The sequence below is a fragment of the Notamacropus eugenii genome, chromosome 6 (genome assembly GCF_028372415.1).
Source record: "Notamacropus eugenii isolate mMacEug1 chromosome 6, mMacEug1.pri_v2, whole genome shotgun sequence".
NCBI classification, from domain to species: domain Eukaryota; kingdom Metazoa; phylum Chordata; class Mammalia; order Diprotodontia; family Macropodidae; genus Notamacropus; species Notamacropus eugenii.
Window position 1 is genome coordinate 400690 of NC_092877.1, and position 27445 is coordinate 428134.

The 27445-nt window shown below is 35.6% G+C and overlaps 1 protein-coding gene across 1 annotated transcript; it reads right to left on the reverse strand.

Moving 5' to 3' along the window:
- Positions 1–11975: 11975 nt before the first annotated feature.
- Positions 11976–12945, reverse strand: LOC140511476 (olfactory receptor 5D18-like). The gene has a single exon (XM_072620609.1). It carries the CDS (start codon positions 12918–12920, stop codon positions 11976–11978), a length of 945 nt encoding a protein of 314 aa, XP_072476710.1. The 5' UTR covers positions 12921–12945.
- Positions 12946–27445: the final 14500 nt, after the last annotated feature.

The window sequence follows — 27445 nt, forward strand, 5'->3', positions numbered from 1 at the left end:
TTTTCTTTGACTGATTCTTGGTGCCTCATTGAGTCATTAGTTTCTACTTGCCCGATTGTAATCTTCATCGTATTGTTTTCTTCAGTTAACTTTTGCATCTCTTTTTCAATCTGACCAATTTTTCCCTTTAAGGAGCTATTTTCTCCATTTAATTTTTGTACTTCTTTTTCCATTCAACCAATTTTCCCAGTTAGGTTTTGTGTTTCCTTTTCCATCTGTTTAATTTTCCCAATTAGGTTTTGGGTTTCCTTTTCCGTTTGATTAACTCTTCCTTTTAGGGAATTATTCTCTCCAGTTAATTTTTGAACTTCCTTTTCCATTTGTTCAATTTTCCTTTTCAGAGTGATGTTCTCATCAGTGAATTCTTTTTTTATAATTTTAAAATCATTGGCCAGTTTTTCTTTTATTTCCTTCTTCAGATGTTCCAGGTGATCTAGGTGTGCTTGCGAGAAATTCATAGTCCCTTCTGAGGTTTTAGATGGAAGTACAGTCTCAGCTCTGACATCTTTGGTGTTTGTGTTTTGGTCCTTATCCCCATAGAAAGATTCAATGGTTTTTTCACTTTTCGCCTGCTTTTTCCGATTTATGATGTCTGCTGAGTGTTGTAGCTTCTGGTTCTTTCAGTCAGTAGGTACAGATCTTTAAGTTGGGCTGATGTGTGTCTAGGCTAAAAGCAGGCTTTTGTTTTTTGTTTCCCAGATCAACCTTGGGGTTAGCTTGTTAGGTGTGTGGGAGGGGTGGTCTGGTCTCAGGAGATCTCCTCAGCAGACCTGAGGCAAAGGCAAGGTCAGGGGATGGTGATCCCAGCTTCCCTATTGTCTTCCCTTTTCCCTTGGAGGGCTGGGGCTCACCTAGAAGCCAATGAGTGTTCCAGCCCCTCCTGGGGCTCGTCTCCTGGTGCTGAGGCTTGCTTGGGTCGCAGTGCGAATTTTCTCTGCCCTGGGTTGTCTGTCCCTCTAGATTGCCTCCACCACACTAGGAAGAATCCCCCTTTGCTATTCCTCCAGCCTCTGGTGTTATGAGACCACTTGCCCCCTTCTGCTGTTCCCGCTGATCCAGGATTTATCTGGGGAAGTATTTTATGGTTCCTTCACGGTCATCAGGGGGGAGGAGAGAGCATTTATTGATCATTCCGCCATCCTGGCTCTCGGAAGCTCAAGTAGGTGACTCACCAAAGTTCAGTCTTCAGGCTGAAGGTTTCAAGGGCTGCTGCGCTGATATCTGGCGCCCAGAGGCTCTCACTGGCTCGGTCTGGCCTATTTCCTGCTCCCCTGGTTTCGCCCGCCACTCTTGGGCTTCTCAGGTCCCCTCCACCCTGCTGCGCTGACCACGCTGCGCTGTGAGCTGGGAGCTTACCCCCGCGGAACAGATCCCTCCCGTGGACCTTCCACTCCAACCTGAGCTCCGAATCTGTCAAAGTCTGTCACCCACTGGATTCTACACCTCCAAAGTCTGGTCAGATTCTCCTTTCAGAGATATCCAGAGGAGTTTGTTCAGGAGTTTAGGTGAGTCGTTGCTTTCACTCTGCCATCTTGGCTCCAGAAGAATGTTTTCAAAAGCAGAATTAGCCAAATGGAAAAGGAAATTCAAAAGCTCACTGAAGAAAATAGTTCTTTCAAAATTAAAATGGAACAGATGGAGGCTAATGACTTTTTGAGAAAGCAAGGTATCACAGAACAAAGAGAGAAGAATGGAAAAATGGAAGATAATGTGAAATATCTCATTGGAATAACAACAGACCTGGAAAATAGATCCAGGAGAGACAATTTAAAAATTATGGGGCTACCTGAAAGCCATGATCAAAAGAAGAGCCTAGACATCATCTTTCATGAAATTATCAAGGAAAACTGCCCTGAGATTCTAGAACCAGAGGGCAAAATAAATATTCAAGGAATCCACAGAACACTGCCTGAAAGAGATCCAAAAAGAGAAACTCCTAGGAACATTGTGGCCAAATTCCAGAGTTCCCAGGTCAAGGAGAAAATATTGCAAGCAGCTAGAAAGAAACAATTCAAGTATTGTGGAAATACAATCAGGATAACACAAGATCTAGAAGCCTCTACATTAAGGAATCAAAGGGCATGGAATAGGATATTCCAGAAGTCAAAGGAACTAGGACTAAAACCAAGAATCACCTATCCAACAAAACTGAGTATAATACTTCAGGGGACAAATTGGTCTCTCAATGAAATAGAGGATTTTCAAATTTTCTTGATGAAAAGACCAGAGCTGAAAAGAAAATTTGACTTTCAAACACAAGAATGAAGAGAACCATGAAAAGGTGAACAGCAAAGAGAAGACATAAGGGACTTACTAAAGCTGAACTCTTTACATTCCTACATGGAAAGACAATATTTGTAACTCTTGAAACATTTCAGTATCTGGGTACTGGGTGGGATTACACACATACACACACGCACACATACATCGAGACAGAGTGCACAGAATGAATTGAAGAGGATGGGATCATATCTTTAAAAAAAATGAAATCCAGCAGTGGGAGAGAAACATATTGGGAGGAGAAAGGGAGAAATTGAATGGGGCAAAATATCTCTCATAAAAGAGGCAAGCAAAAGACTCATTAGTGGAGGGATAAAGAGGGGAGGTGAGAGAAAAACATGAAGTCTACTCGCATCACATTCTACTAAAGGAAAGAATAAAATGCACACTCATTTTGGTAGGAAAACCTATTTCACAATACAGGAAAGTGGGGGATAAGGGGACAAGCAGGGTGGGGGGGATGATAGAAGGGAGGGCAGGGGTAGGGGAGTGCAATTCGAGGTCGACACTCATGGGGAGGGATAGGATTAAAAGAGAATAGAAGTAATGGGGGACAGGATAGGATGGAGGGAAATATAGTTAGTCCTATACAACACAACTATTATGGAAGTCATTTGCAAAACTACACAGATTTGGCCTATATTGAATTGCTTGCTTTCCAAAGGGAAGGGGTGGAGAGGGAGGGAGGTAAAGAAGTTGCAACTCAGAGTGTTAGGATCAATTGTCAAGTAATGTTCTTGCCACTAGGAAATAAGAAATACAGGTAAAGGGGTATAGAAAGCTATCCCACCTTACAGGACAAAAGAGAAGACGGAGACAAGGGCAGAGAGGGATGATACAAGAGAGAGCAGATTGGTCATAGGGGCAATTAGAATGCTTGGTGTTTTAGGGGGAGGGGATAAAAGGGGAGAAAATTTCTAACCCAAAATTTTGTGAAAATGAATGTTAAAAGTTAAATAAATAAATTTAAAAAAAAAGAATATTTTATGTTATGAATTAGGGTGTTTTCACTGTACAAACAAAATCGATAAATGAAGTTTGTCTTGTGATTAGTACAGAATTTCCAACAATTTCTTAAAGGACCCTAAAACTACTTCTGTCATTTTGTAATACCTAATTATGAGGAGTAGCGTTCCCAGCACTGATGATTATAAAATCAAAATATTAATCAACTCTGAAAAATTTTCAAGATGCGTTATCTTTCAAGATACATCCTGCATTATCAAATATTCCACCAAGATTTAATTCTTTTTGTAAAAATAAACTAGCATGTTCATTGCATTAGTACACAAATTTGCTTTCACCTTTAATAAATGGTAAAATTACGTGTATTTCAAAGAAATATTTTGAAATTAATTTCTACATGGTTTACTCTTAGTAAATGTTTGAGTTGTTTACCTGTTTTAAATTTCTATGTGACCAGCTTCACGTAGTAATATCTTATCTGAGAAGGGGTTGTGAGTGACAAAAGTTTAAGTAGCTCTGTTATAGAGAATGCTTTTCTCAAAACCATCTTAATTCTCAATGCTATTCTTTCTGGATAATTACCAATTTATCCTGTACTTCATGTGTTTATAAATAATTCTTGCATTTATTTCCCTGCATTACACTGTGAATTCTTTGAGAAAAGTGACTGTTTTAGGTTTCTTTTATCACTATCACTCAGAACAATGTCTGGCTTACAGTAGATAGTTAATGAATGTTTTTTTTTTTTTAATTAAATGAACGACTTGAGTTTCAATCCTGGATTATACATATCTTAGCTGTGTGATCCTCAGTAAGTAACTACCTCAGGTTCTTTTTTTTCTCCTATGAAACATTGAAATTAGGATGATACTTAGTTACTATGAAAATCATTTAAGACCATATATGTGAAATGCTTTGAAACTATAAAAAACTGTAAAATGATATTTTTTTATGCTATTTTCATTATTGAACTAGACCTTGGTCAATATTTCAAGTTGAATAGAAGAAGTGATCTGCTGGGGCACTGGGTAGGGCTCAGAGAAGAAAAGTCCACCTACAAACAATATACACACATATACATGACTTTGAGAAGTGAATGAAAGTGGTTCAAATGTGGAAAATTCCAACCAGGATAAGGCTAAAAGAAAAAAAAAAGAATGTATTACTTCTTCCAACACAAGCAAAGTTCTGATCATTGTACTCCAGTCAAAATCATACTGGTAACCATACTTAACCAGGATCTAGGCCCTATGTTTCTAATGTCTTCTCAAGTTTTTATATCTTTATATCTCTATCTAGTTTCTCTCCTTAATCTTTAAACTCCCATCAGTTCTTCTTATCCTTTTATTTCTCTTTTCTCCCCTTAAGATTTATCCAAATTTGAGTTTTTACACATTCATCACTTTTAAAAATGAGGAAACTAAGGCTGAGAGAAATTAAATAATTTAGCAATGTGTCAACTATCTAGTAAACACCTGAGATGAGATTACCATTCAGTTCTTTTTAAAAAAATTATTTTATTTTTAATTTATGGAGTAAAACAAGCATTTCCATAGCATAACATAGCAACAACAATAAAAAAATATTGCACATGAAACTGCAAATCCATTGTGTACAATTTGCTATTCCTTTCATATATATAATAAAATTATCATCTAAATTTATTACTTTTCTCCTTTCCCCCACTCCCACATCAAACTCTGTTACATACTCTTTAGTAGTAACCTCTATTTTTTTAAGTCTTCAGGACAGTCATGTTCATTTTCAACCAACCTCTTTTTCTGACTCTCTAAACTTTGTCTTTCTTTTTCTCTTACCCTTTAACTCAGGACAAGTAGGTGACACAGTACATAGAGTGCCAGGCCTGAATTCAGGAAGACTCATCTTCCTTATTTCAAAGTTCTTTTTAGACACATAATAACTGTATGACGTGAATCAAGTCACTTCACCGTGTTGGCCTGTTTCGTCATCTATAAAATGGTCTGGAGAAGGACATGGAAAACCACTCCAATATCTCTCCCAAGAAAACCCCCAAATGGACTCACAAAGAGTGAGATATGACTAAATCAACTGAACAACAACAAAGTCACTTAGTCTATCATTACTTCATGAAGGACACTAGGATTTATTTAACAAATCATAGATTTGTTGTTCTTTCTTTAGCAGAATTTTCCACACCAGGCAAAAACCAGAGACTGTGAACATATAGAGCCACATATGTTTTATAAATACATACATATATATGTACACATAACACATATATATATGTGTATGCATGTCTATATATATATGCATATGTGTATACGTATATATGTACTGTGTGTAAATGTATGCATATATGTGTATATATACAAATATAGACATGTATGTATGCACATGCACTCATACACACACATATATATCCTCCACCATCACTCCACCTCAAAGTCCTCTTCTGATTCTTCCTCATCACATAGAAATCAAACAGGTGGATAGAAAAGTAATAAAACGATGTCACAAAGAAACAATGAAAATAGACATTTACCCTGGCGCCTGTGTTCAACCTGTATTCAAATCCTGATTATGATATATACTGCATCTTCATGGACAAATTAATCTCTTATAACTCTTGGTGATTTTTTTTTAAGGCTAAGAGTGGTGGAGAAAAAACTTGCATGTATTCATAGAGGAAATTCTATTTATTAAACTGAGTGTTGTATATATTATCAAAATTACAAGTCCACTTATACATATTAGTACTTGGGACAGTAGAATTCAAACTTTGGCATATGCGACAAACCCAAAAAGCTCTATGGTGCTAAAGTGTAAACATAAATCGACTACTGAGGTTCTTGTAGGATGTTTCGTTGGGGGAATAACGAGTGGGAGCAGGACACAACTCCCCCAAAATTTTTATTAAATCAGGCAGTCTGTGATTTTTATTATTGAAGAGGTAACTAACACTGAAGAAAAGTGAGATTCTTGAAATAGTGGAATAAAAGTTCTCGAATCTCAAGTAACTTTTAATTGCCCTCATGGCAGGGGTTATGTTGGATATCTTATTGCTTCCCAGGGCTTAGCAATATGCCATGTATGCAACACATGTTATAAAATAACAAGCTATAACTAGTAGAACTGACAACATTTTAGCTAAAGAAATGCCTCTTTTGAGTGGTACCACCATTCTCATGCATCAGCCACAAGGATGCCAATAAAACATCTCTGGTTTTTAACATCAGCAATGTCTGGATCCATTGACTTACCAAAAGGTGGGCTCCCTTGGCTGACTTTTATTCTTATTTCTTCTAGTTCTGTGGTGATTAGACTGTTGCTAAAACCTTTTAATTACAACAAAACACTATCCTCAAAAAAGGCAGTCTCAGTATTAAGCATTAGCAAACTTATGAAATATATTAGAAAAACACAAGACCTCATTTGGTTTTCATTAGCCGTGTACAAAATAGACAGAAACATATAATATATAATAATATTATAAAATGTAATGTAGGCAACCGTTGTTTCTGCTATGTCTAGACATTCTGTCGTATAACAGTGCTCTGGAGCTTTTATCTATCTTGAATACCTTAGGGAGTCAGGGTGCTGAGAATCTCTTTGGAACACCAAAGTGATGATTAAAGATAATCTCATGTCTCCTGTGTCACATATACTGAATCGGATTTTCTTGAAATCATATCTGAACAAGTATTTATACTATTTATACTTTATGAAGTTCATTAACTACTAAAGGGAAAAGAGAAACTCATAGTTGTTTATTCAACCCAATTTTTAGTTGTACTTTGTGTATCAAGAAATTATGTTTGTTGATTATTATAAGTTTATAACATCAATAATGACATCGAAAACTATTTTTGTAAACATATAAGGTTGTTACAAATCTCTTTTTCAAGCATTAATGTCAAACTATCCAAGGATGGAAAAGTAATAGAAAAATTTGATGAAAATACATTTTATTTTGAATATTAGCCAGTGGGAAGTGGGAGAAGTAGTTAGGTGAGAGCTGCTTTGAATCATCATTTATGGTATAGTTAATATATGAAAAGAATAAGAGAGAGATTTATTGGATTATCCCTTTACCTTGCAATCTGTCAGAATAACTTTACATAGTAAAGTTAAACATAGGAAAATTCAACTTTATTAAATCAAACTTGAAAAACAATCAGCTAAATGAAAAGTTTAAAAACTACATTAAGCACTTATTGCTCTCACTGCATTGTGCTTGAAGAATGGTTACAACACAACATTTTTCTCAAGACACACTCTTGAAACATACCTGCTCTCTTGTAACATATAGTCTAGAAAGGGTTAGGGTTAGCAGTTATTACTCTGCTTATATGTTCTGGATCTTCTTGGGAAGTCAGAAGAATCTTATGGAATCATTTTCTGAATAATGTTTTTAAACACAAAAAATAAAATACATAAGATTATTGAAGTATGTATATAACATATTCATATATACATGTGTATACAAATATATAAATATGTGTTATATAGATATATGTATATACATCCGCATATGTTAAGGGAGTTAAGACTTTTCTTTCCAGGGACATAATGAATTAAATCCTACATCTCCTCTCAGCAATCACTATTTTATTCATGATTTTGCATGATAAAGAGATCAAACATGGATTATTTGAACTATTGAGATTTTTTTTTATTTTTATTTAGAAATTTAACTGTTAATTGTCATAATAAGCACCATCCAAGAAAACTCTAGAAATCATGTTAACAGCAAACATTGATGGAGAGAGAAAGGGCTCTATGGGGTTTGCAAGAAGGACGAGAACCTTTGGTTTAAGGGCTTTCTGAGCCCTTTCTACCTTTGGTGTCTACCTGCCGCTCCACCCTTACCTGTGACTGCAAAAGTTGTTGTAATGTGGCTAACTAAGCAGATCGGCTAAAGTAGGTGGAGGGTAACTGACAAGCCTCAAACCAATCAGTGAATTAAGGTAGGGGCGGGATTTGCCTTCATGCAAAGACTTCCCAGGTGAAATGAGTGGATGAGAATAATTTGTTCCAATGGCCATGAAGACAGCTAACGCAGGTATTTTTGAGCAGAATTTGCTCAGACATCAAAGACAGAAAACATTCACTGCATCCAGTTATAAATGTATAAATATATCCATTCATCCAGAATAAAATTTACCCTTATTCAGTAATTTGTAGTGTATCACTATTATTTCCAGGGTCAAATATAGCAACATTTTTTTTTTTTTAACGCAAAGCCCTTCATAACCTGGCCTCCACCTAACTTTTTAGTCCTCTTAGACCTTACTCCCACACCATCCCAAGACCCCTGTACTCTATGACATATGGCACTGTCTCCTTTGTTGTTCTTCAAATACAGCACATTTTTCTATCTCCTCACTGAGGATTTTCACTTTACCGTACCCCATGTTTGGAACTTTCTTCCTGTTTCTTGTCTGACCTCCATGACTTCCTTGAAGTACCAAAAAAAATCATACCATCTTTGAGAAGCATTTACTGATATCCATTAATACTTTCTTTTTTATCGTCAATTTGTTCTGTATATAACTTGTTTTACATAACAAATTCCTTATGCTCTTGGAATGGTTGTTTTTTTTCCTTTTTTATTTTGCATTTTGTTGCTTTTTCTTTGTCTGCTTCTGTTTTTGTCTTTGTTTCCATCTTTCTGTCTGTCTCTATCTTTTCATCTCTCCTCTCTTCTCTCTTGTTCTTTCTGCTACACTTTCAAAATGGATATATGATTACAAAAATTGTTCACCTCCTTAAATGAAAATCTATGATTTCTGATTCAATGAAATATAAAAAATTTCTTCTCCATTCCTATGTGCTCTACTCTTTTTCCTTTCTAGTTTATTCTAAGACCCAACATCCCTTTGTGGTTATTGAGATTTCACACAAATACTATTTCTCCCTTTCAATAACCCTCGTACAAGGTGAGATTTACAGAATATAATAGTTTTATTTTCCCATTTGCTAAAATTGATTAATGAAAAATTTAGATCCACATATCTCAATCATTCTCCTTTTTTTTTTTTTTTTTGCTTAAAAACCTTCATTCATAAATCAAGGAATGAAACATTTTCTAAATCCTTACTAGCTGGAAATCACTCTCCAAAGTACTGGAGATATAAATAGAAAAATAATACAGTCCCTATATCAATGAGCTCCCATTCTAATGGAAGAGACAACTCATATTGAAGTTTCATTTGAATATTAGATGGAAAATTCCCATAGTCTTCAGGTTAAAGTGGCAAAGAAGATGACAAAGTTTCTTCTTTAATGACATTTGCATGGAAATAAACATATCACTTTCTGATAGTATTTGCCAATGTCAAAGACTTTTGGTGACAAGAACTTCCTTTTCTGGATCTTTGGTAGTTAGCCTTATAGGATCTTCAAGAAAAATTGAAACTCCATGGTCATTGCTTCCAGGAAATGAAGTCTGAAAACACTGGACTGAATATTACTGTCATTTGAAAATCTCTTGATTTTGGGATCCTGAGACTTTTCCATCATGGTCTGAGGGGAGATGGTTGTCAATTTGTTGAAGTTGAGTTTATTTTCCTGGAACATCATGACTCCTGTCTATCTATCAAGCATTTAACTCTTTTTAGCTATGCAGGCTTACCTCCATGATGTCCAGCCTAATGCCCTGGGCTGCCAGGTCGCTTACCTAGATCAGGTCTTCGGTGATCAGCTGGACGAATACACGAGAGAAGAGAAAGCCAGAGTGAAGCAGAAGTGCAGGTTTTATTCAGGATATATGATACATATACATACCAGCAAGCAGGGCGAGATCTCCCCAAGACAGACAGTCCCCCCTCTCAGGCTTGTCTGTCCCTACTTAAGCTCCCCAAGCCATATGGTTCGCTCGTGGACAGTGCGTGCTTCCAACCCATTAACCAATTAAAGTATGGGGAGCAAAGGTATGCTCAGACCACTGACCAGTCTCAAGGGTGGGATGCTCTCCCCAGCGTGTTCCCACAGAGAAGAGGTGGAAAACGGGATGTAACCCGTCTCACTTCCTCAATTCCCAGCTGTTATCTGGGGGACCTCGTGAGAGCTCAGCGGTTTCAAGAGACCCTCACCTTTGCTTGACGCGAGGCTGTGCCCGTCTGTGACTGAGCCTGTGCTTCCACACCATGATAAGTAATAGCGGTTCCCAATCAAAGAGATAGCTGGTTTCTTATCTATAGAACCTGACTCTCTGGATGATGGCTGTAAGGCTTGGGCCAGAAGTAGCACTGCTGGTTGCGTGCTGGGAGAGGGTGATGACACACCAAAAGATTTTGTGCATATCTGCTTGTTGATGGCAATTGATCAGGTATCATTGCTTGCCATGATGAAAAAGAAGAGGCCCTTCTCTACAATTATTTCTCCCATTCACAAGGACTACCTGGGTTAGCCTGTACTGGAAGTAGGTCATGTGATTTGGGGACAGTGATATTCCAAAGGCTTTTGTGTTTAGAGTTCTGAGCTGTCTGCATCAAGATCTGGGTGGAAATAGTAGTAAGGGTTGTGGTAGAGTTTTATCATCATCATCATCATCATCATCATCATCATTATCTCTCTCTCTCTCTCATACACACACACACACACACACACACACACACACACACACACACTTTATATGCCTCACAATGCTCTGTTAAATCAACTAAGCTAGTTTCCCTTGCCTATGAATGGCAATTGATTAACATTTGGGAAAGATTGGCTGCTTAGCCATAGGAATTGTTATCTTGGGTTGTGGTTTTCAGAAGAACCTTTGATATGAGTGGTATTGCAACTCTTAGGGTTCTTTTATGAATGCCCATTCTTTGACAGAGTAATGCAAAATTGAGACAACCACTGTTTAGCGGAAAGAATATTGTACCTGAATGGAGAGACCAGTAAGGTCTTTCAACAATATTTGGACCGCAGAGTCTCTCCCTCCTCTCTCCATCCACAAAATAAAGGAACTGGATTAGGTAATGATCAAGGTTTCCTTCGTTTTCAAGAGTCTTTCCTTATTAACTTTATTTTCATCCAAAATTATTTCAGCTTATAAGATAATTTATCTTTCTCCTCCAATGGCCATAAAAGCCATATGGTCACAAAAGCCTTCTCCTTTTACTCAATTACCTTGAGAGAAGGTAAGACTCAAAAAAGGAACTGTCTTGCTTTTTTTCTAAAATCTTTGAAAGGAATGAAGAAACCATCCCACACTCTGTAGAAATAAATCAGATTATACTGAAGTCAGTGATTCAGTTCTCCTTCTTTCAGGTTTTAATCCACAAATATTATATCTTTTTATGTTCTATTAGGGATTTTAACTTTACTGATATGTTTCTGCTGGAAATGTCTCAGTTCTTTCCTTGGATTAACTCCAAAGTTCATCTTCACAAATTTTGCAATGGAGTAGGGGAAGGATGTGTTCTAGGATACTGATAAAATTGTTTTTATAATCTAACTCCAGGGGCTAAAATGTTTGGGGTGAATGAAATCATCTTTGATCAATATGTAGAATACTATCGTTGGCTAGATTAGCAGTCTCTACTCACAGAGGCAATTATCTAATCAATAAGTATTATTAAGCATTTATCATATATATGAAAGGTTTTACTAGATGATGGGGATGTGAAGATAAATATTAAAGAGTTCTTAGTCACAAATAACTCACATTTTCTTAGGGGAGAAGATACATATATAAGTATATGCTACACACACACACACACACACACACACTCACACACACACACATTTCAACTAAAAAATACATTTTTGTCTATTAATTTCCTGAGGGTTTCCTTCACATCTTTGTTCCTCAAACTATATATTATGGGGTTTAGCATAGGAATCACTACTGTATAAAAAACAGAAGTCACTTTGACTATGATCCATGAGTTTTTGGAAGTGGGTACACAGTAGAGAAAAAGAATGGTGCCATGGAAGATGGTGATAGCTGTTAAGTGGGAGGCACAGGTGGAGAAGGCTTTCTGCCTCCCACTGGATGAACGCATCTTCAAAACAGTGATGAAAATAGAAAGATAGGACATTATAATGATTATAAGTGTGATTAATTCATTGAAATTGGCAAAGATAACAAGTATTATTTCACTAAAATGTCTATCTGAACAGGAAGCAGAGAGGATGACTGAGTACTCACAAAGAAAGTTATTGATAATGCTAGTTCCACAAAAAGACAATACAAGGAGAGAGTATGTGAATATCAAAGAAGATATTATTCCCCATGAATATGCCCCAGCAACCAGCAGTGCACAGATTTTTTGAGACATGGCCACTGTGTATAGCAGGGGACTACAAATGGCCACAAAGCGGTCATAGGCCATGACTGCCAACATGAATGTCTCTGTCACCACAGACGTTGCAGTAAAAAAGAACTGTGTGATGCATGCTGTAACAGAGATTGTTCTATCTTCCACAAGTAAATTCTCTAGTAGTTTGGGGGTAACTACAGTAGAGTAACAGAGATCTACAAAGGACAAGTGGCTGAGGAAGAAGTACATGGGGGTGTGAAGCTTGGGGTTGATCCTGATGACTACAATCATGCCTAGATTCCCCACGACAGTTACCACATAAATGGTAAAAAACACAAGGAAGAGAGGGACTTGAAGATCTGGATAATCAGAAAATCCTATGAGTAAAAATATAGCTGCAACAGTCTGATTTTTGTCAGCATTCAACATGCTCCCTGTTGGAAGAAATTAGAAAATTTATCTTTAAAAATAGAACCTTAAGACGAGTGGGAGACTGCTAAAGGGGTGGGTGGTTTGGTATTGCTGAACTCAGCTTCTATGAGGTGAAGAGAGTCAATGGTTAAATTTTCAGTGTGGACATTTACAACTTAGAAATTAGCAACTCATAGCTTGATTTGTTGAGTTGTTGACTCTCTGGAACTAATAACATGATGTATGAAATGCTAATACTACATATTAAATTTAAAAGTGTGTCTTTTTGTTTGTTTTTTTGAAAATCAATTGCTAAAGGTTTATGACTACTGGAGGAAAATCATGCAAGATGGAGAAAATAGAAGGGAGAAATATGTGTGTAGCATACAATGGCCATGGGAGCAATATAAAGAAGTCTCTTCAAGGCTGGTGTTGATACTTAACGGTCTTAACTGTACTGTCGTAAGTAGTTTGTCTTGGGATATGAGACAGTACATATAATAAACTTGTGAGCTGATGATATGTTTGATTAGGGGTTCTTAACTTTAGTCTATTCATAGATAATTTTCTCATAAAAATATACAAATAAATGGCAATGATTAACAAAAATATAAATTATACTGAAATGAAGATGAAATTTCATTCTTAAAGTTGTCCTTTTCCCCCAGTCATTTGGCAATTCTGGTGCTATTTCTCAAGAAAAGAAAATTGTCTTCCTTCAAAACTGAAAAAAATGCTAAGTTTTGTTTAGAGGAAAATGAAAATAAAGAGTAAGTTCCCCAAACAAGTTCATTGAACCCCCGAATTCTCTCCATGGACTCCAAGATAATCCCTGTTTTACAGCAACCAACTGAAAATCATTCCAGGAAGTTGTAACTCTATGAAGAGATTCAAAATGATATGAACGTGATGGAAGCACAAATCATGATGATTTGACTGGGCTGCATAGAACAGAAAAAGATAAAAAAGACGGTATAGTATTTGGCAGGATTCTGAGGATAAAAGGTAAGCTCAAAAAATAAACATGCACACACAAGTATTCATGAATAAATAAGATGAATAACACTTTTGACACAGAGAGAACACTGATCAATTTTCCACTGCTGTCACTAAAATGGCTAAGCATTTTTGTTCCCCAAGGTTTCAGTTCCTCTGTATACTGGGGCCTCAAGGTCTTGATATCTAAATATCTTCACTGAATCAATATTTGTAAACACATCAATTCTACTAACGCTTTAATTTCCTCTTTCCTATCAAGATCTCTCCTAATTCAAAGTTGATCGGTGATTACACTTTGTAATATATGAAATGACTTCTTTTGTATTTTCTGTACATCCTTTCTGAAAATAGACCCCTCTGACCACTATAATAAATTTTTATATATTATCCATATTAAGTATATTTTTGTACATTATCCATATCATACCTGAATCAATAGAAATAAGAATTCTTGATTTAGTTATTGTTGTTTGCTTATTTTTTTGGTTATTTTGTTGGCAATGAGTAATTTAAAATAAGGTATCAGATCAATAACAACAAACAATAAGAGCAGCAATTATGGTTATTATCATAACCAGCATAGAAAGTTTTAATGTTTTTGTTCTCTCTAATTTTTTCAAACAATTTTCATATGTTGCTCAATATAATGGAATTTGTAAGTGTAATAGCCAAATAATATTTATGGGGCAAAACTAACATCTCATGAAATTCTGAATAGTAAAGTTTCATGAAAGTCAAGAAGTTAGCATTTCTTAGCTAGGCATTCATAGTCTTCCAAAATTTCGACATTCCTATTTTCTCTGCCTTTGTTACCTTTATTGAAATAATACTCCTACTTGTAAAGCCTTCAGTCCTCATCTTCACATATTTAAGTGTTCACTTTCTATCAAAGGGGCTTGATATCACTCCTTTCTCCCTGACCTTTTATCCCCCATTATCTATTACCTCCTTTCATTACATGGAGTGCTTACTACTTTCAATACTCACTATCTATGCAACATTTATTGACTTATATTTTTAATAAGGACAAGGACTAGATCAATGATTTCATTAGAATAGGAAACGCACTGAAAGATATTCCTTTTGCCTATGCAGACAACGTTGTTTTCTGTACCTTATAATCTTGAAGACTTGCTTAGCGCTCTGGGATGTAAAATGATCGTCAATGGTCATGAAGTTAGCATATCACAAACGTGGGAGTTAGAAGCAGGTTTTCATGGTTTTGAAGCTGGCTTTCTATATGCTATACCAAATTATTTTTATCAGTATTATTACATACTCTCTCTCTCCATATGTTATGATATTTTTATATGTATAGCATTTCCAAGAAATATTTTAGCACAATGATATACTTAATTAATACAATAGCACTCACACATTTAATATAAAATGATGCTACATATAATGATTAAATAGATTCATAGGCTTCTTTCTATCCATCTACCAACTCTATACCTAAACCTCTTCTTGAATGAAAGTGAGCCTCAGCTTCAGAAAGTTATGCTTAAAGAGTTCAAAATATAGCAAGTCCTATCAAGTTGGAGTGGCTCCACGCACAAGAAAATGGGGGACAAGAGGCTTATCTGAGAACCAGATATTCTATATTTAAATAAGCTTATAATTGTTTGATGGCTACTGGATGATGAAAGTTTTAGCTATAAGAAATCTTTGAGAGAAATCCACTACGTTAGATATGATTTGTAATATGCACTAATACAATTTCACATTGATCAATCATCCAGCTAGAATCTCTTATATCTCCAAATAAGTTTGAATTGAGTCCCGCACAGGAACTATATTTAATGGCCCAGGGCTTGACAGTATGCTCAATAAATGCATATTGATAATGTTTATTCTTAATATTTTAATTCAAAAGCTGCAAATATGCCCTGGCAATTTATTTCTCATTTATTAGGCAAGATCGTGGGGAAATTAAAATTATGCTGCATCATTTAGTAATTGATAAACCCTATTTCCCATTTTGTCCAACCCCATTTCTCAGTTAAGTTCAAAACTGTGATCTCACCCAGTTTGAATTAAATGTGTGGTTGAACGATGTGATCCACCCTACCCCTTTTAAGTTGAGTCGCTCCTGAAATGACTGTTGTTATGCCCTTGTCTCTTCTTGTAAAACCAGGGGGTGATTTGATGTCCTCCAAGAGGAAGTCCAAGTTGGAGTCGGTTCTGATTTTCTATCTAAGATTATCAGAAACATTTGAGTCCCATAAAGCAATTCATATTCCTTAATTGTCAAAGAGGAGTGTGATCAGTCACATCTGTCTGTTGATTCATTTTCTCAGCTGCAGCAAATTGTAAGGCTTCCCAACTACCCTGACTCCATCCCTTTTGGGTCACTAACCGAACTGAAGAGGCAAGTCTGACCTATACAGATCTTTGTTAATAAGGTGTTACCTTGCTTGGATAAAATATGTTTCCACGTTATTGTTATTTTATTTCACACCTTGATGAAAGAAGAGTATCGCAGACAAAGAAAGAAGAAACAAAGCCCAAGTGTGCTGTCTCCACAGTCTGTGGGCTCACATGAAATACATGTTTCCTAGTTCTCTGATCCTGTCACAAATGAGACTGCTGGTAAAACATTCCCATGATTAATAAACAACCTGGAAAAGAGTGTGCTCAGCCTAAGACTAGTAGGAGATATGTCTAGTACATTCTCCTAGATAATGGTAGTAGTCTTCATTGGGTATACAAAATACAATCCACACTATTTCATAGCCAAGCTTAAGTTGGACTTAAGGAAAGACAAGCCACCTTGCTGAAATGGAGGCAAAGGATGGGGACAGTGCTGTGCATCTTAAATCTACCTCCAAACCTTTGGAGACTCAGACCCTAGAGAACCCATTACTATGGTTTTGATGTTGTTGTTTTCTCCATTCCCATGGCCATACAATAAGTAATTCATTAAAATGCCATTTCACTTCTGTCTTCTTTGTAGAAAGAGATGTCCTTGAAATCACAGAGGAAGTGTCCAACTTGAGAATTATTTTCCCACAGCCTTATTTCTGACTGGTTCTAATCTTCACAAACTTTATGGTAGACCTGTCCCAGGATGATGCAATAGTAAATCATTGTACAAAAAATATAACATAACCCACATCTATGACTATTCTCTGGGAGTTGATCTGCACATATTGTTCATGGAAAAGAAACGTGCAGAAAACTGAGTGTGGGTAAAGTTGGGCATTGCATCCTTATTTGGTTACTTGTCAGAAGCACGGAATAAAAATTAGCTTAGCAATATCCAATATAATTCAGCACAAATAAAACGAATTGGAATTGAATTCTTGAGGTGAGATCTGGATATAAAAAAGAACAGTAATGACAAAAGGTGTCTATTATGTGAAGAATTCAGATGTAGTAAATGAAGGATGAAAAATAATTTAGAGGCTTCAAATCAACCAAAATTTTTGAAGTACATACTATATTTCAGGGATTCTTGGTAGATGTTCTATATGTAGAATTGGTAGATCCTGCCAACTGATAGACATTGAAGATAAGGAGGAAGGAAGAATGGAGAATCCTTTAGTGTTAGATCATCGTAACTGGACTGATTTGGTACTTTCAATAATTCAGAATTAGTGGCAGAGTTGGGGGAAAGGAGTAAGGATTTTATTTTGAAATAGACAGTTCTATCAGACTTAACACTGGTTGATATCCAAGAGGCAGTTAATGATGCATGACTGTAGCTCAGAAGAAATGCAAGGATTAGATACATAGATCTTTGATATTTTTGATGTCTGTTCAAAAACTTCACAATGACTGCTTCAGCTATCTTTCCAGCCATCAGAACAAATTGTTCTCATCTGCCCATTTCATAAGTGGAGAGTCTTCACATGTTTAAGATATCCATCCCTCTAACTTACTGCTTTGAGGTCTGTCACATACCTTCAACCTTATTTAGCCTGTCTGCTAAGATGGTAATAATAATAATAATAATAATAATAATAATAATAATGATAATGATAATAATGATAATAATAATGAGGTAAAAAGAAGAGGGCCCCAGATAAAGCCAAATTTTAGTGGGAATGACTTAGAAGAAGATTCAGGAAAGTATGATGAGGAGGAGCAATCAAAGAAATAGAATCAGAATACTTCAGTATATTGAAAATTTTGAGAGAAGAGGGTGGTCAGAAACTTCAAAGGCTGCAGATGAGGACTGAGAAAAATCAATGAGATTTGTTCTTTAAGAAATTGTTGCTAACTTTGGAGAGAACTGTTTCAGTTGACTGATAGCCCTCTCCAGCAATTATCTACAAATTTATTCATAAGAGAAATATATGATAATGATAATGACGATGAGAAAGATAAGATAATGAATAGCCGGGATTTGTTCAAAAGAAATTTTTTTTTGTTTATTTGTCTTGTTTTGGTTTTGGATGGAGGATATATAGACATTTGTAGACATAAGCAACAAATAACTAAGGAGAGATTACTGAGAGAATAGGGATGACAAAGAGGGAAATCTGCAGGAGAAGATGAGATGGTACCAGACCAATAGTACATGCTGAGAGATTAGTCTTAGCCATGACAATAGAAATCTCTTTGTGTGAAAAAAAAGTGAAGGAGAAAGTAGCAGAAGACATCTAAGTGAGATTAGAAGGCGAAAAGATGCAGTTTTTGGTGAATGAGCTCATTTTTCAATGAAGTATAAGTAAACTTTCACACACTTCACAAATGAGAGAGAGGAGGAAGACAAATTATGAGAGGTTTGAAAGAAAAGGTTTGTATAGCAAGCTGTGCTACCTACAATAGTGAGTCAACTAGGAGGTGACAACTGGACTGGAACCAGCCCTAATCTATGAGTGGATAGAGCTGAACAAAGCAGGCTAGAGACAGGAGAGTCAGGAGTCAAACAGAAATTTAATTTCACAGAGAGAAAAATAGGTTTCCAAACTGAAGTCCCCCCTGAGAATGGGAGCTAGTGGCATGGGGAGGGCTCTTAAACATGAAAACAACAAAAAGCAAGGACCTAACACAATCTTAAGTAAACAGTTCCCATGTTGCTATTTCTTGGAACTGTACAGGCATTCTTCAGTCCTGTGTAGCCTTGTGATTATCTCAAGCCTTAAAGGTCATTTAGCCTTGTGATTGTTCAGTCAGGTCCAAAACCAGAGTTAATATGGAGGGAACAGGAGTTCAGGATATGGTTTGGTTCACTTAGCAGTTAAAAGCAGGGGGATTATTCAGAGATTCATGAGATTTGATTGATAACTTTCTGCTCCAACATGTTGACTGCTTCTGACTCTCAGGTCCCAGGGAAATAGGGAAGCTCCAACAAATCTGAACAGTTATTGATTAATATGAAAATAATGAATCCCTCAGAGAACACCTAGTAGTATTCAAAGTAATACATTTTCCTAGAGGGTCAGATCATCCAGAGGGTCAGTACAAAGGATTGCTGTTTTTTCCTAAGCTTAGGACACAATCTGCTTGCTGGACCTTAGCTTTGGAAAACAGGGTGTCTCCAAATATCTTGACAGAAATTGTAGATGAAATACCTTGCCGCAGAGAACATCCAGTTCATATCATATACATGTAAGTTGGTACTATGCACTCAACACACTGTTCCTCATCTTTGTTCAGTGGTAGCATAATAAAAGTGAAGTCAACAGATAATAAAAGTAATTCTAGGCTGAATCTTAAAAGATGCAAGGCCTTCAATAGGATAAAGGGAAGAAAAAATAAGATAAAATATAAATCTCCCTTAAGAAAAGAGAATAGCATAGAGCTGAATTTACTCACTAATTATTCAAGATGAAGAAGGGTAGAGACCACACGTATTTGAGGAAGAGGATTGGTGGTTTGGTTTAGAGAGGAGAAGCAGACTGATCATAATTCATGATGAGCACAAAGAACCGGTTTGGACATTTCTAGGCAGAGGGAGAGGTAGAATGAAAACAGAGTGTTATAAGATAAGACATTTCAGAGTTCATGCACAAATTCTTGTTTGTTGTTATTGTTGTGGTTGATTCATTCAGTTGGGTCTGACACTTTCTGACCATATGGACCATAGGATACCAAGCCCCTCTCTCTCACCATCTTCCCAAGTCTATCTAAGTTCGTATTTCTTGCTTCCATTACGTTATTTATCCATCTCATTGTCCACCATTTCTCTTCTCCTTTTGCCATCAATCTTTCCTAACATCTGGGTATTTTCCAATAAGTCCTACCTTCTTCTTATGTGACATTAGCTAGTTTATTACTTATGGAATACACAGTACAGTGATTATAATGAAAGGAATTGATGGTTTTAGAATGAGATGCTGATCACTTTGGGCTAAAGGAGGAGGACTTAAGGTAGTGGTCAGTTGGAACAGGACAGGTTTTAAACAATCAGCAGTGGAGGCTAGATTCAGTGAACTAAAAAGAGAATGACCAGATAGGATTAATTTCTTTTCAGCGATTTAGATAGATACAATAAAAGTCCCTCCCCTATATTATTCCCCCAGTTTTCTCAACTCTTTAGAAGACTTACCCTCTTCAGCTGTACATACTGTTTCCTCTTCAACCTATATGAGAGTAAGGTTCCAATATTAGAAGCCCTCTGCTCCCACCCCCTTCCTCTGCATAAGTTTCTCTTTTCATGCCCCATTTTCATGAGATAATTTCTCTTTTTAATCTGTTTCTAGGAAATTTTGTTTTTTAGAATCACATCACAATACACAATTTTGAGACAGCTTTTCTTTCAAGCTACCTTAATAATGATAACAGTTTTAAAAATAAAATTACAACACTAACAATTGTTAATGTTAATAACATTTTCATATATCATTAGTAAACATTTTGACCTTAATCAATATCTTATATTTAGTCTTTAATGATTTCCTTATAGTTTTACTGTAACTTTTTAATTGAATTTTCCATTGGGTTCTGGGCTTTCTGTTAGAAACATCTGAAAGTCTTTCGGTTCATCGAATATCCATTTTTCCCCATTCAGGATTATATTCAACTTTTCTGGATGAGTTATTCTGGGATGCAACCAGAGCTCCGTTGCTTTTTTAATATATGATGTTACAGAACCTACACTCTTAGTGTATAGACTTCTGGGTCTTGGGAAATCTTGATTATTTTTCCACAGTATTCAAATTGTTTTGTGTTTTATTCTTGTTGTTTGCATTGTTATCTCTTTAAACTAGGAATTTTGAAACTTCACAATGACATTCCTGTAAGTTTTCTCCCTAGGATCTTATTCATTTGATAACTGGAGTATTGTTTCTACTCTGCCTTCTTGTTCTAGAACTTCAGGGAAATTTTCCTTAATCATTTCTTATAACATGGTATTCAGATTATATTTTTATTATAAATTTCATGTAGCCTAGCAATTCTTACATTGTCTATCATTGAGATCTATTCTCTTGAACACTTCTGTTTTCTAATGAGATGTTTCACATCTATTTTTTATCATTATTTAGTATCTTATAATGTCATTTGATTCCATATCCCCAATTCTAGTTTTCAAGGAATTACTTTATTCCTTAATATTTTGTATCTTCTATTCTAATTGGTTAACTTTCTTTTCATAATTTCATTGAATTTTTTTTCTAATTCATTTTTATTCTACCTTATTTGATTTTTGGATTACTTTTTAATTTCTTCCAAGATTTCTTTTTGGACTTTTAACCAGTTGACATTACTATTTATGTAAGAGTAGTTTTTTTTTTTTAACATTACTTCCTCTAAATATAAACCCGAGTATTATTTTATACTAAAATAGCTACCAATGATCAGGTCCTTTTTTTCCCTTGCTTACTTGTTGGGGTCCCCTAGACCATTTACGGGAACCCCTGACCCCGACCCAAGGCTCTTGTCCGGCAAGAGGCCTTGATCTCATGAGTAATGAAATGGGATGGGAGACAAAGGTGATGAAGACTCCATTTTATTCATCTAAATCACATGCATATATAGTCTTACCTACGTAAAACATTCCTAATTACTTTGGACCTATCACCTATCACCTTTCACATTGAACCTATCACCTATCACCTTTCCTTATATGGGTGTCTTCTCCACTGGACATCCAGAGCCAGGACAAAGAACTGCCATGTTGCAAACAAGGACGAGACCCTTCCTCCTGAATCCATCTAGTTCCACCCCTACTGACAAGCCCCTAGGTTATCTAAGCAGGCTCTCAGTGTGGCGTCCTGAAATGGATAGGGGTCGGCTCTAACTCGTCCCGTTACACTTACTCAATTTTATTTTTAATTTATATTGTTTTGTTTTAGCAGCTTAATAGTACTATCAAGTTTTAATCCTCAGTTGTGGGTAATGTTTTCCTAGGCCCCAAGTCTTTCTTATTGTTGTTTTCTTAATTTTATCTTATTTTTTTGGTAATATTACCCAAAGTAAAGTTGCTCTCTATGGTACTGCACCCACTAGGCATGTGCTTGCTGTTCTTCATCCACCACCATAGCTAGGTATCACCTCAGGTCAGTCCTAGTAGGCCTGACTTCCAGAAACATCAGGGGTCATTCAATCTTCCCTCATTCAGCTGTCTGCTGTTCTTTACATGAAAGTTTGTGAGGTGAAAGCTCTTATGGTGAAATTTCTTGAGGCTATGAGCATTGTGAAAGTTAAGATAAAATTTCTTAAGGCCTCCTCTGCTTCCTTAATGGCCTACTGTTTGCTGATACAGTGGAGTTTTCCTGAAGATGTTTAACTTCACTCAGACCAAAACTCAGCCTCTGGAGTCTTCCTTGAGGTCCTCTCAATATACTTAGGAGGACAGCTGCTTCACCTGTTTATTTTTACTGCTCTATATTCATTCTATGACAATTTTCTGTTTGTGGAGGAAATCTGGAGAACCTAGAAACTGCCATCTTCCACGAATGTAGGTCACGTCACATAACACCCCATGACCCTGATTAGAATATGTGCAAGGAGATAGAGATTTATGAATTTGATAACATATGATTCATATTGAGCATTTTATTTGGATCTTTTTTACCTCTAAGCATCTCAGAGAGGTTAGTAGGGCACAATAATAGGATGAATGTTCCAGTTCATCTTTGGAACTGGAGAAAAGGAAAACAGAAGAAAGAAAGATGGATTTAGGAACTGTAGACATCTCTGGTAAGCCATGAGGCTATTACAATGTCATGACTGTTTATGTCAGCCCCTTCTGCTATGGCAGGGAATATAGACCATGTTTGTTGAAAGTCAACTGTCTCTCTCAGAGAATTTATAGAAACATCAACAAATTTTTCATCTTCATGCATTCCTCTTACTTTTGGATCATCTGGATTCCATTTCCATTTTTTGTTGTATAATAATAATTTTGTTATTCATATTTTGGATCTTTTTTATAGCATTCAGTAATCTCAAACAAATAAATCCCTAAATTGCATAAGAGCTTCTCCTGGGTGCTTAGCTTGTTGCTTGCCTTGTTCCTACTCTAACCCTAACCCTAAATGCATCTAAACATTTTGGTAACACTTCTTTTTTTATTAAATTATTTTGTTTTCAGTGTTCAACAATCACCTCCATATATTTTAGACTTTTCCCCTGCCTCCAAAATCTTCTCCCATCCCTCCCAACACCCTCCCTGAGGGGGGATACAATTTTTTATGGGATTTACCCATAAATTCCTATTAGATGCATTTTTCACCCTAGTCAATTTGCATAGAAAAATTAAATGAATGGGAGAAATCATGAAAGATAACATATTAAAAAAGAAAATGGTCTGCTTCATTCTGTGATCAAATTCCATAGTTCTTTCTCTGGATGTGGAAGGTATTTTGCCTCAAGAGCTGATTGGGAATTTAAGTCCTTTCACTGCAATGAAGTGCTAAGTGTACCAGAAAAATTCCTCACACACAGTGGTTGTTGCTGTATATAAAGTTCTCCTGATTCTGCTCCTTTCACTCAGCATCAGTTCATATAAGTCTTTCCAGGCCTATCTGAAGTCTTCCTGTTCATCATTTCTTACAGTACAACAGTATTCCACTACATTCATATACCACAATTTATCCAGCCATTCCCCAATTGATAGACATCCCCTTGATTTCCAGGTTTTGGCCACCACAAAGAGAGCTCCTAGAAATATTTTTTACACATGGGACGCTTTACCATTTTTATGATCTCTTGGGCTTACAATCCTAGAAGCAGTATTGCTGGGTCAGAAGGAATGAATATTTTTTAGCCCTTTGGACATAGTTCCAAACTGCTCTCCAGAATGATTGGATCAGCTCACAACTCCACCAACAATAAATTAGTGTTCCAACTCTCCCACATCTTCTCCAACATTTATCATCTTCCTGGATTGTCATGTTAGCCAATATTGTAGGTGTGATGTGGTATCTCAGATTTGTTTTGATTTGCATCTCTCTAACCAATAGTGATTTAAAACCTTTTTTCATAAGACTATAGATAGCTTTAATTTCTTCATCTGAAAACTCCTTTATCATATCTTTTGACTTTTTATCAGTTGAGGAATGACTTGCATTTTTCTACATTTGACACAGTTCTCTGCATATTTTGAAAATGAGGCTTTTATCACAGACAGTAGTTGCAAAAATTTTTTCCCAGTTTTCAGTTTTCTTTTTAATCTTGCACTGGGTTTGTTGGTGCAAAAATTTTTCACTTTAATATAATCAAAATTATTCATTATGAAATTCATAATGTTTTCTGTCTCTCATTTACTCAAAAATTTCTCCATTCTCCATAAATCTGATAAATACACTATCACTTGCTCCAATAAATTGTATATGATATCAATATTTATACCTGGATCATGCACCCATTTGGTCTTCATTCTTGTGTACAGTGTCAGACCCAGTTTCCACCACACTGTTATCCAGTTTTCCCAGCATTTTTTTTGAAACACTGAGCTCTTATCCCAAAATCTGGGGTCCTTGGGTTTATCATTTGTAACATAATTTGATATCTGGTAGGGCTAGGTCACCTTCCCTAGCATTTCTTTTCATTAGTTCCCTTGGTATTCCGGATTTTTGTTCTTCCAGATGAATTTTGATATTATTTTTTCTAGCTCTTCAAAATAATTATCTGATAGTTTGATTTGTATTGCACTGAATAAGCAAATTAATTTAGAAAGAATTGTCATCTTTGTCATATTTTCTCAACCTACCCATGAACAACTGATGGTTTTCCACTTATTTAGATCTGATTTCATTTGTGCGAAAAGTGTTCGTAATTGTGTTCATATAGTACCTGGGTGTGTTTTGGTAGGTAGACTCTCAAATATTTTACAGTGTATACTTTAGGTTTAAATGGGATTTCTCTTTCTATCTCTTGCTGTATGGCTTTTTTTATTAATATATAGAAATGCAGAAGGTTTCCATGGGTTTATTTTGTAACCTGTAAATTTGTCAAAGTTGTTTATTATTTCAAATGGTTTTTCGTTTTACTTTTTTTCTGTCAGATTCTCTAAATATATTGTCATATCATCTGAAAAGAGTGATAAATTTTCTTCTTTGCCTATTCTAACTCCTTCAATTTCTTTTTCTTCTCTTATTTCTACAGCTAACATTTCTAGTACTATATTGAATAATAGTGGCGATCATGGATATCCTTGTTTCACCCCTGATCTTATTGGAAATGCATTGCATATAATGCTTGCTGAAGGTTTTAGGTAGATGCTGCTTATTATTTTATGGAAAGTTCCATTTATTCCTAGCTATCCAATGTTTTCAATAGGAATGGGTATTGTATTTTGCCCAAAGCTTTTTTCTGCTTCTATTGACATAATCATGTGGTTTCTGTTAGTTTTGTTTTTGATATGATTAATAATGCTCATAGTTTTCTTGATATTGAACAAGACCTCCATTCCTGGTAACAATCCTACCTGGTCACAATTCTCGTGGTAAGTTGCTGTATTCTTTTTTGCTAAAATCTTATATTAAATTTTTACATCTATATTCCTTAGAGGAATTGATCTATAATTTTCTTTCTCTGTTTTGACTCTTCCTGGTTTAGGTATCAGAATCATATTTGTATCATAAAAAGAGCTTGTTAGGACTCATTCTTCCCCAATTTTCCCAAATAGTGTATATAGTGTTGGAATCAACTGTTCTTTAAATGTTTTATTGAATTCACTTGTAAATGCATCCAGTGCTGGAGACTTTTTCCTGGGGAGTTCATTGATGGCTTATTCAATTTCTTTTACTGAGATGGGAATATGTAAGTTTTCAACTTCCTCTTCTGTTAGTCTTGAAAATTTATATTTTTAAAAATAATCATCCATCTTTTTGAAATTGCTGAATTTATGGGCACACAGTTGGGCAAAGTAATTTCTAATTATTATTTTAATTTCCTCCTCTTGGGAGGTGAATTTCCCCATTTCATTTTTGATACTGGTAAATTTGGTCTCTTTCTTTCATTTTTTTAAATCAAATTGACCAAATGTTTTTCAATTTTATTGTTTTTTTTTAAAATAAAACCAACTCTTAGTTTCATTTATTTTTCCAAAAGTTTTCTTAATTTCAATTTTATAAATCTCTCCTTTGGCTTTCAGTGTCTCTAATATGGTATTTACTTGATGATTTTCAATTTGTGGCTTTTTAAGGTTTTTCAGCTGCATACTCAATTCATTGCTTTCCTCTTTCTATATTTTATTCATCTAGGAATTAAGAGATAAAATTTCCCCTAAGAACTGTTTTGATAGTATCCCATGGGATTTGGTTCATTGTCTTATTATTTTCATTCTCTTTAATGGATTTGTTGATTGTTTCTATTTTTTGCTGTTTAACCCAGCCATTCTTCAGGATTAGTATATTTAGTTTCCTATCAATTTTTAGTCTATCTTTCCATGGTCTCTTATTACATATAATTTTTTTGCTGTATTATGATCTGAGTAGGATGTATTCAATATCTCTGCCTTTCTCCACTCGATTGTAAGGATTTTATAGCCTAATAAATGGTCAATTTTTGTATATGTGCCATGTACTACTGAGAAAAAGAAATATTCCTTTCTACCCCCATTCAATTTTTTCTAGAGATTTATCACATCTTGGTTATCCAGCGTTTTATTCACCTCCTTAACTTCTTTCTTGTTTATTTTGAGGTTAGATTAATCAAGTTCAGAGAGATTGAGGTCCACCACTAGTTTTGCTGTCTATTTTTTCTCATAAAACACTTAAATTCTCCTGTAAGAACTGGGAAAATATTCCATCTGAGTCATGTATGTTTAGAAATGGTATTGCTTCATTGAATATGGTGGCTTTTAGCAAGATACAGTTTCCTTGCTCATCTCTCTTGATTAGATCTATTTCTGCCTTTTCTTTGTCTGAGGTTAGGAATGCTACTCCTGCTTTTTTTTACATCAGATGAAGCACAATATATTCTGCTCCAAGCTTTTATCTTTACCCTCTACATATGCTCCCGATTCAATTGTGTTTCTTGTAAACAACATATTGTTGGATTATGGTTTTTAATCCATTCGGCTATCCATCTCCATGGTATGGGAGAGTCCATCCCATTCACATTCACAGTTATAATTACTATCTGTGTCTGTCCCTTCATCCTCTTTCCCCCTATTTGTGCTTTAATTCTCCCTTCTCCCTTCC

Coding starts and splice junctions, on each gene's coding strand:
- LOC140511476 (XM_072620609.1), bottom strand. CDS start 12,920: ATGTTGAATGCTGACAAAAATCAGACTGTTGCAGCTATATTTTTACTC.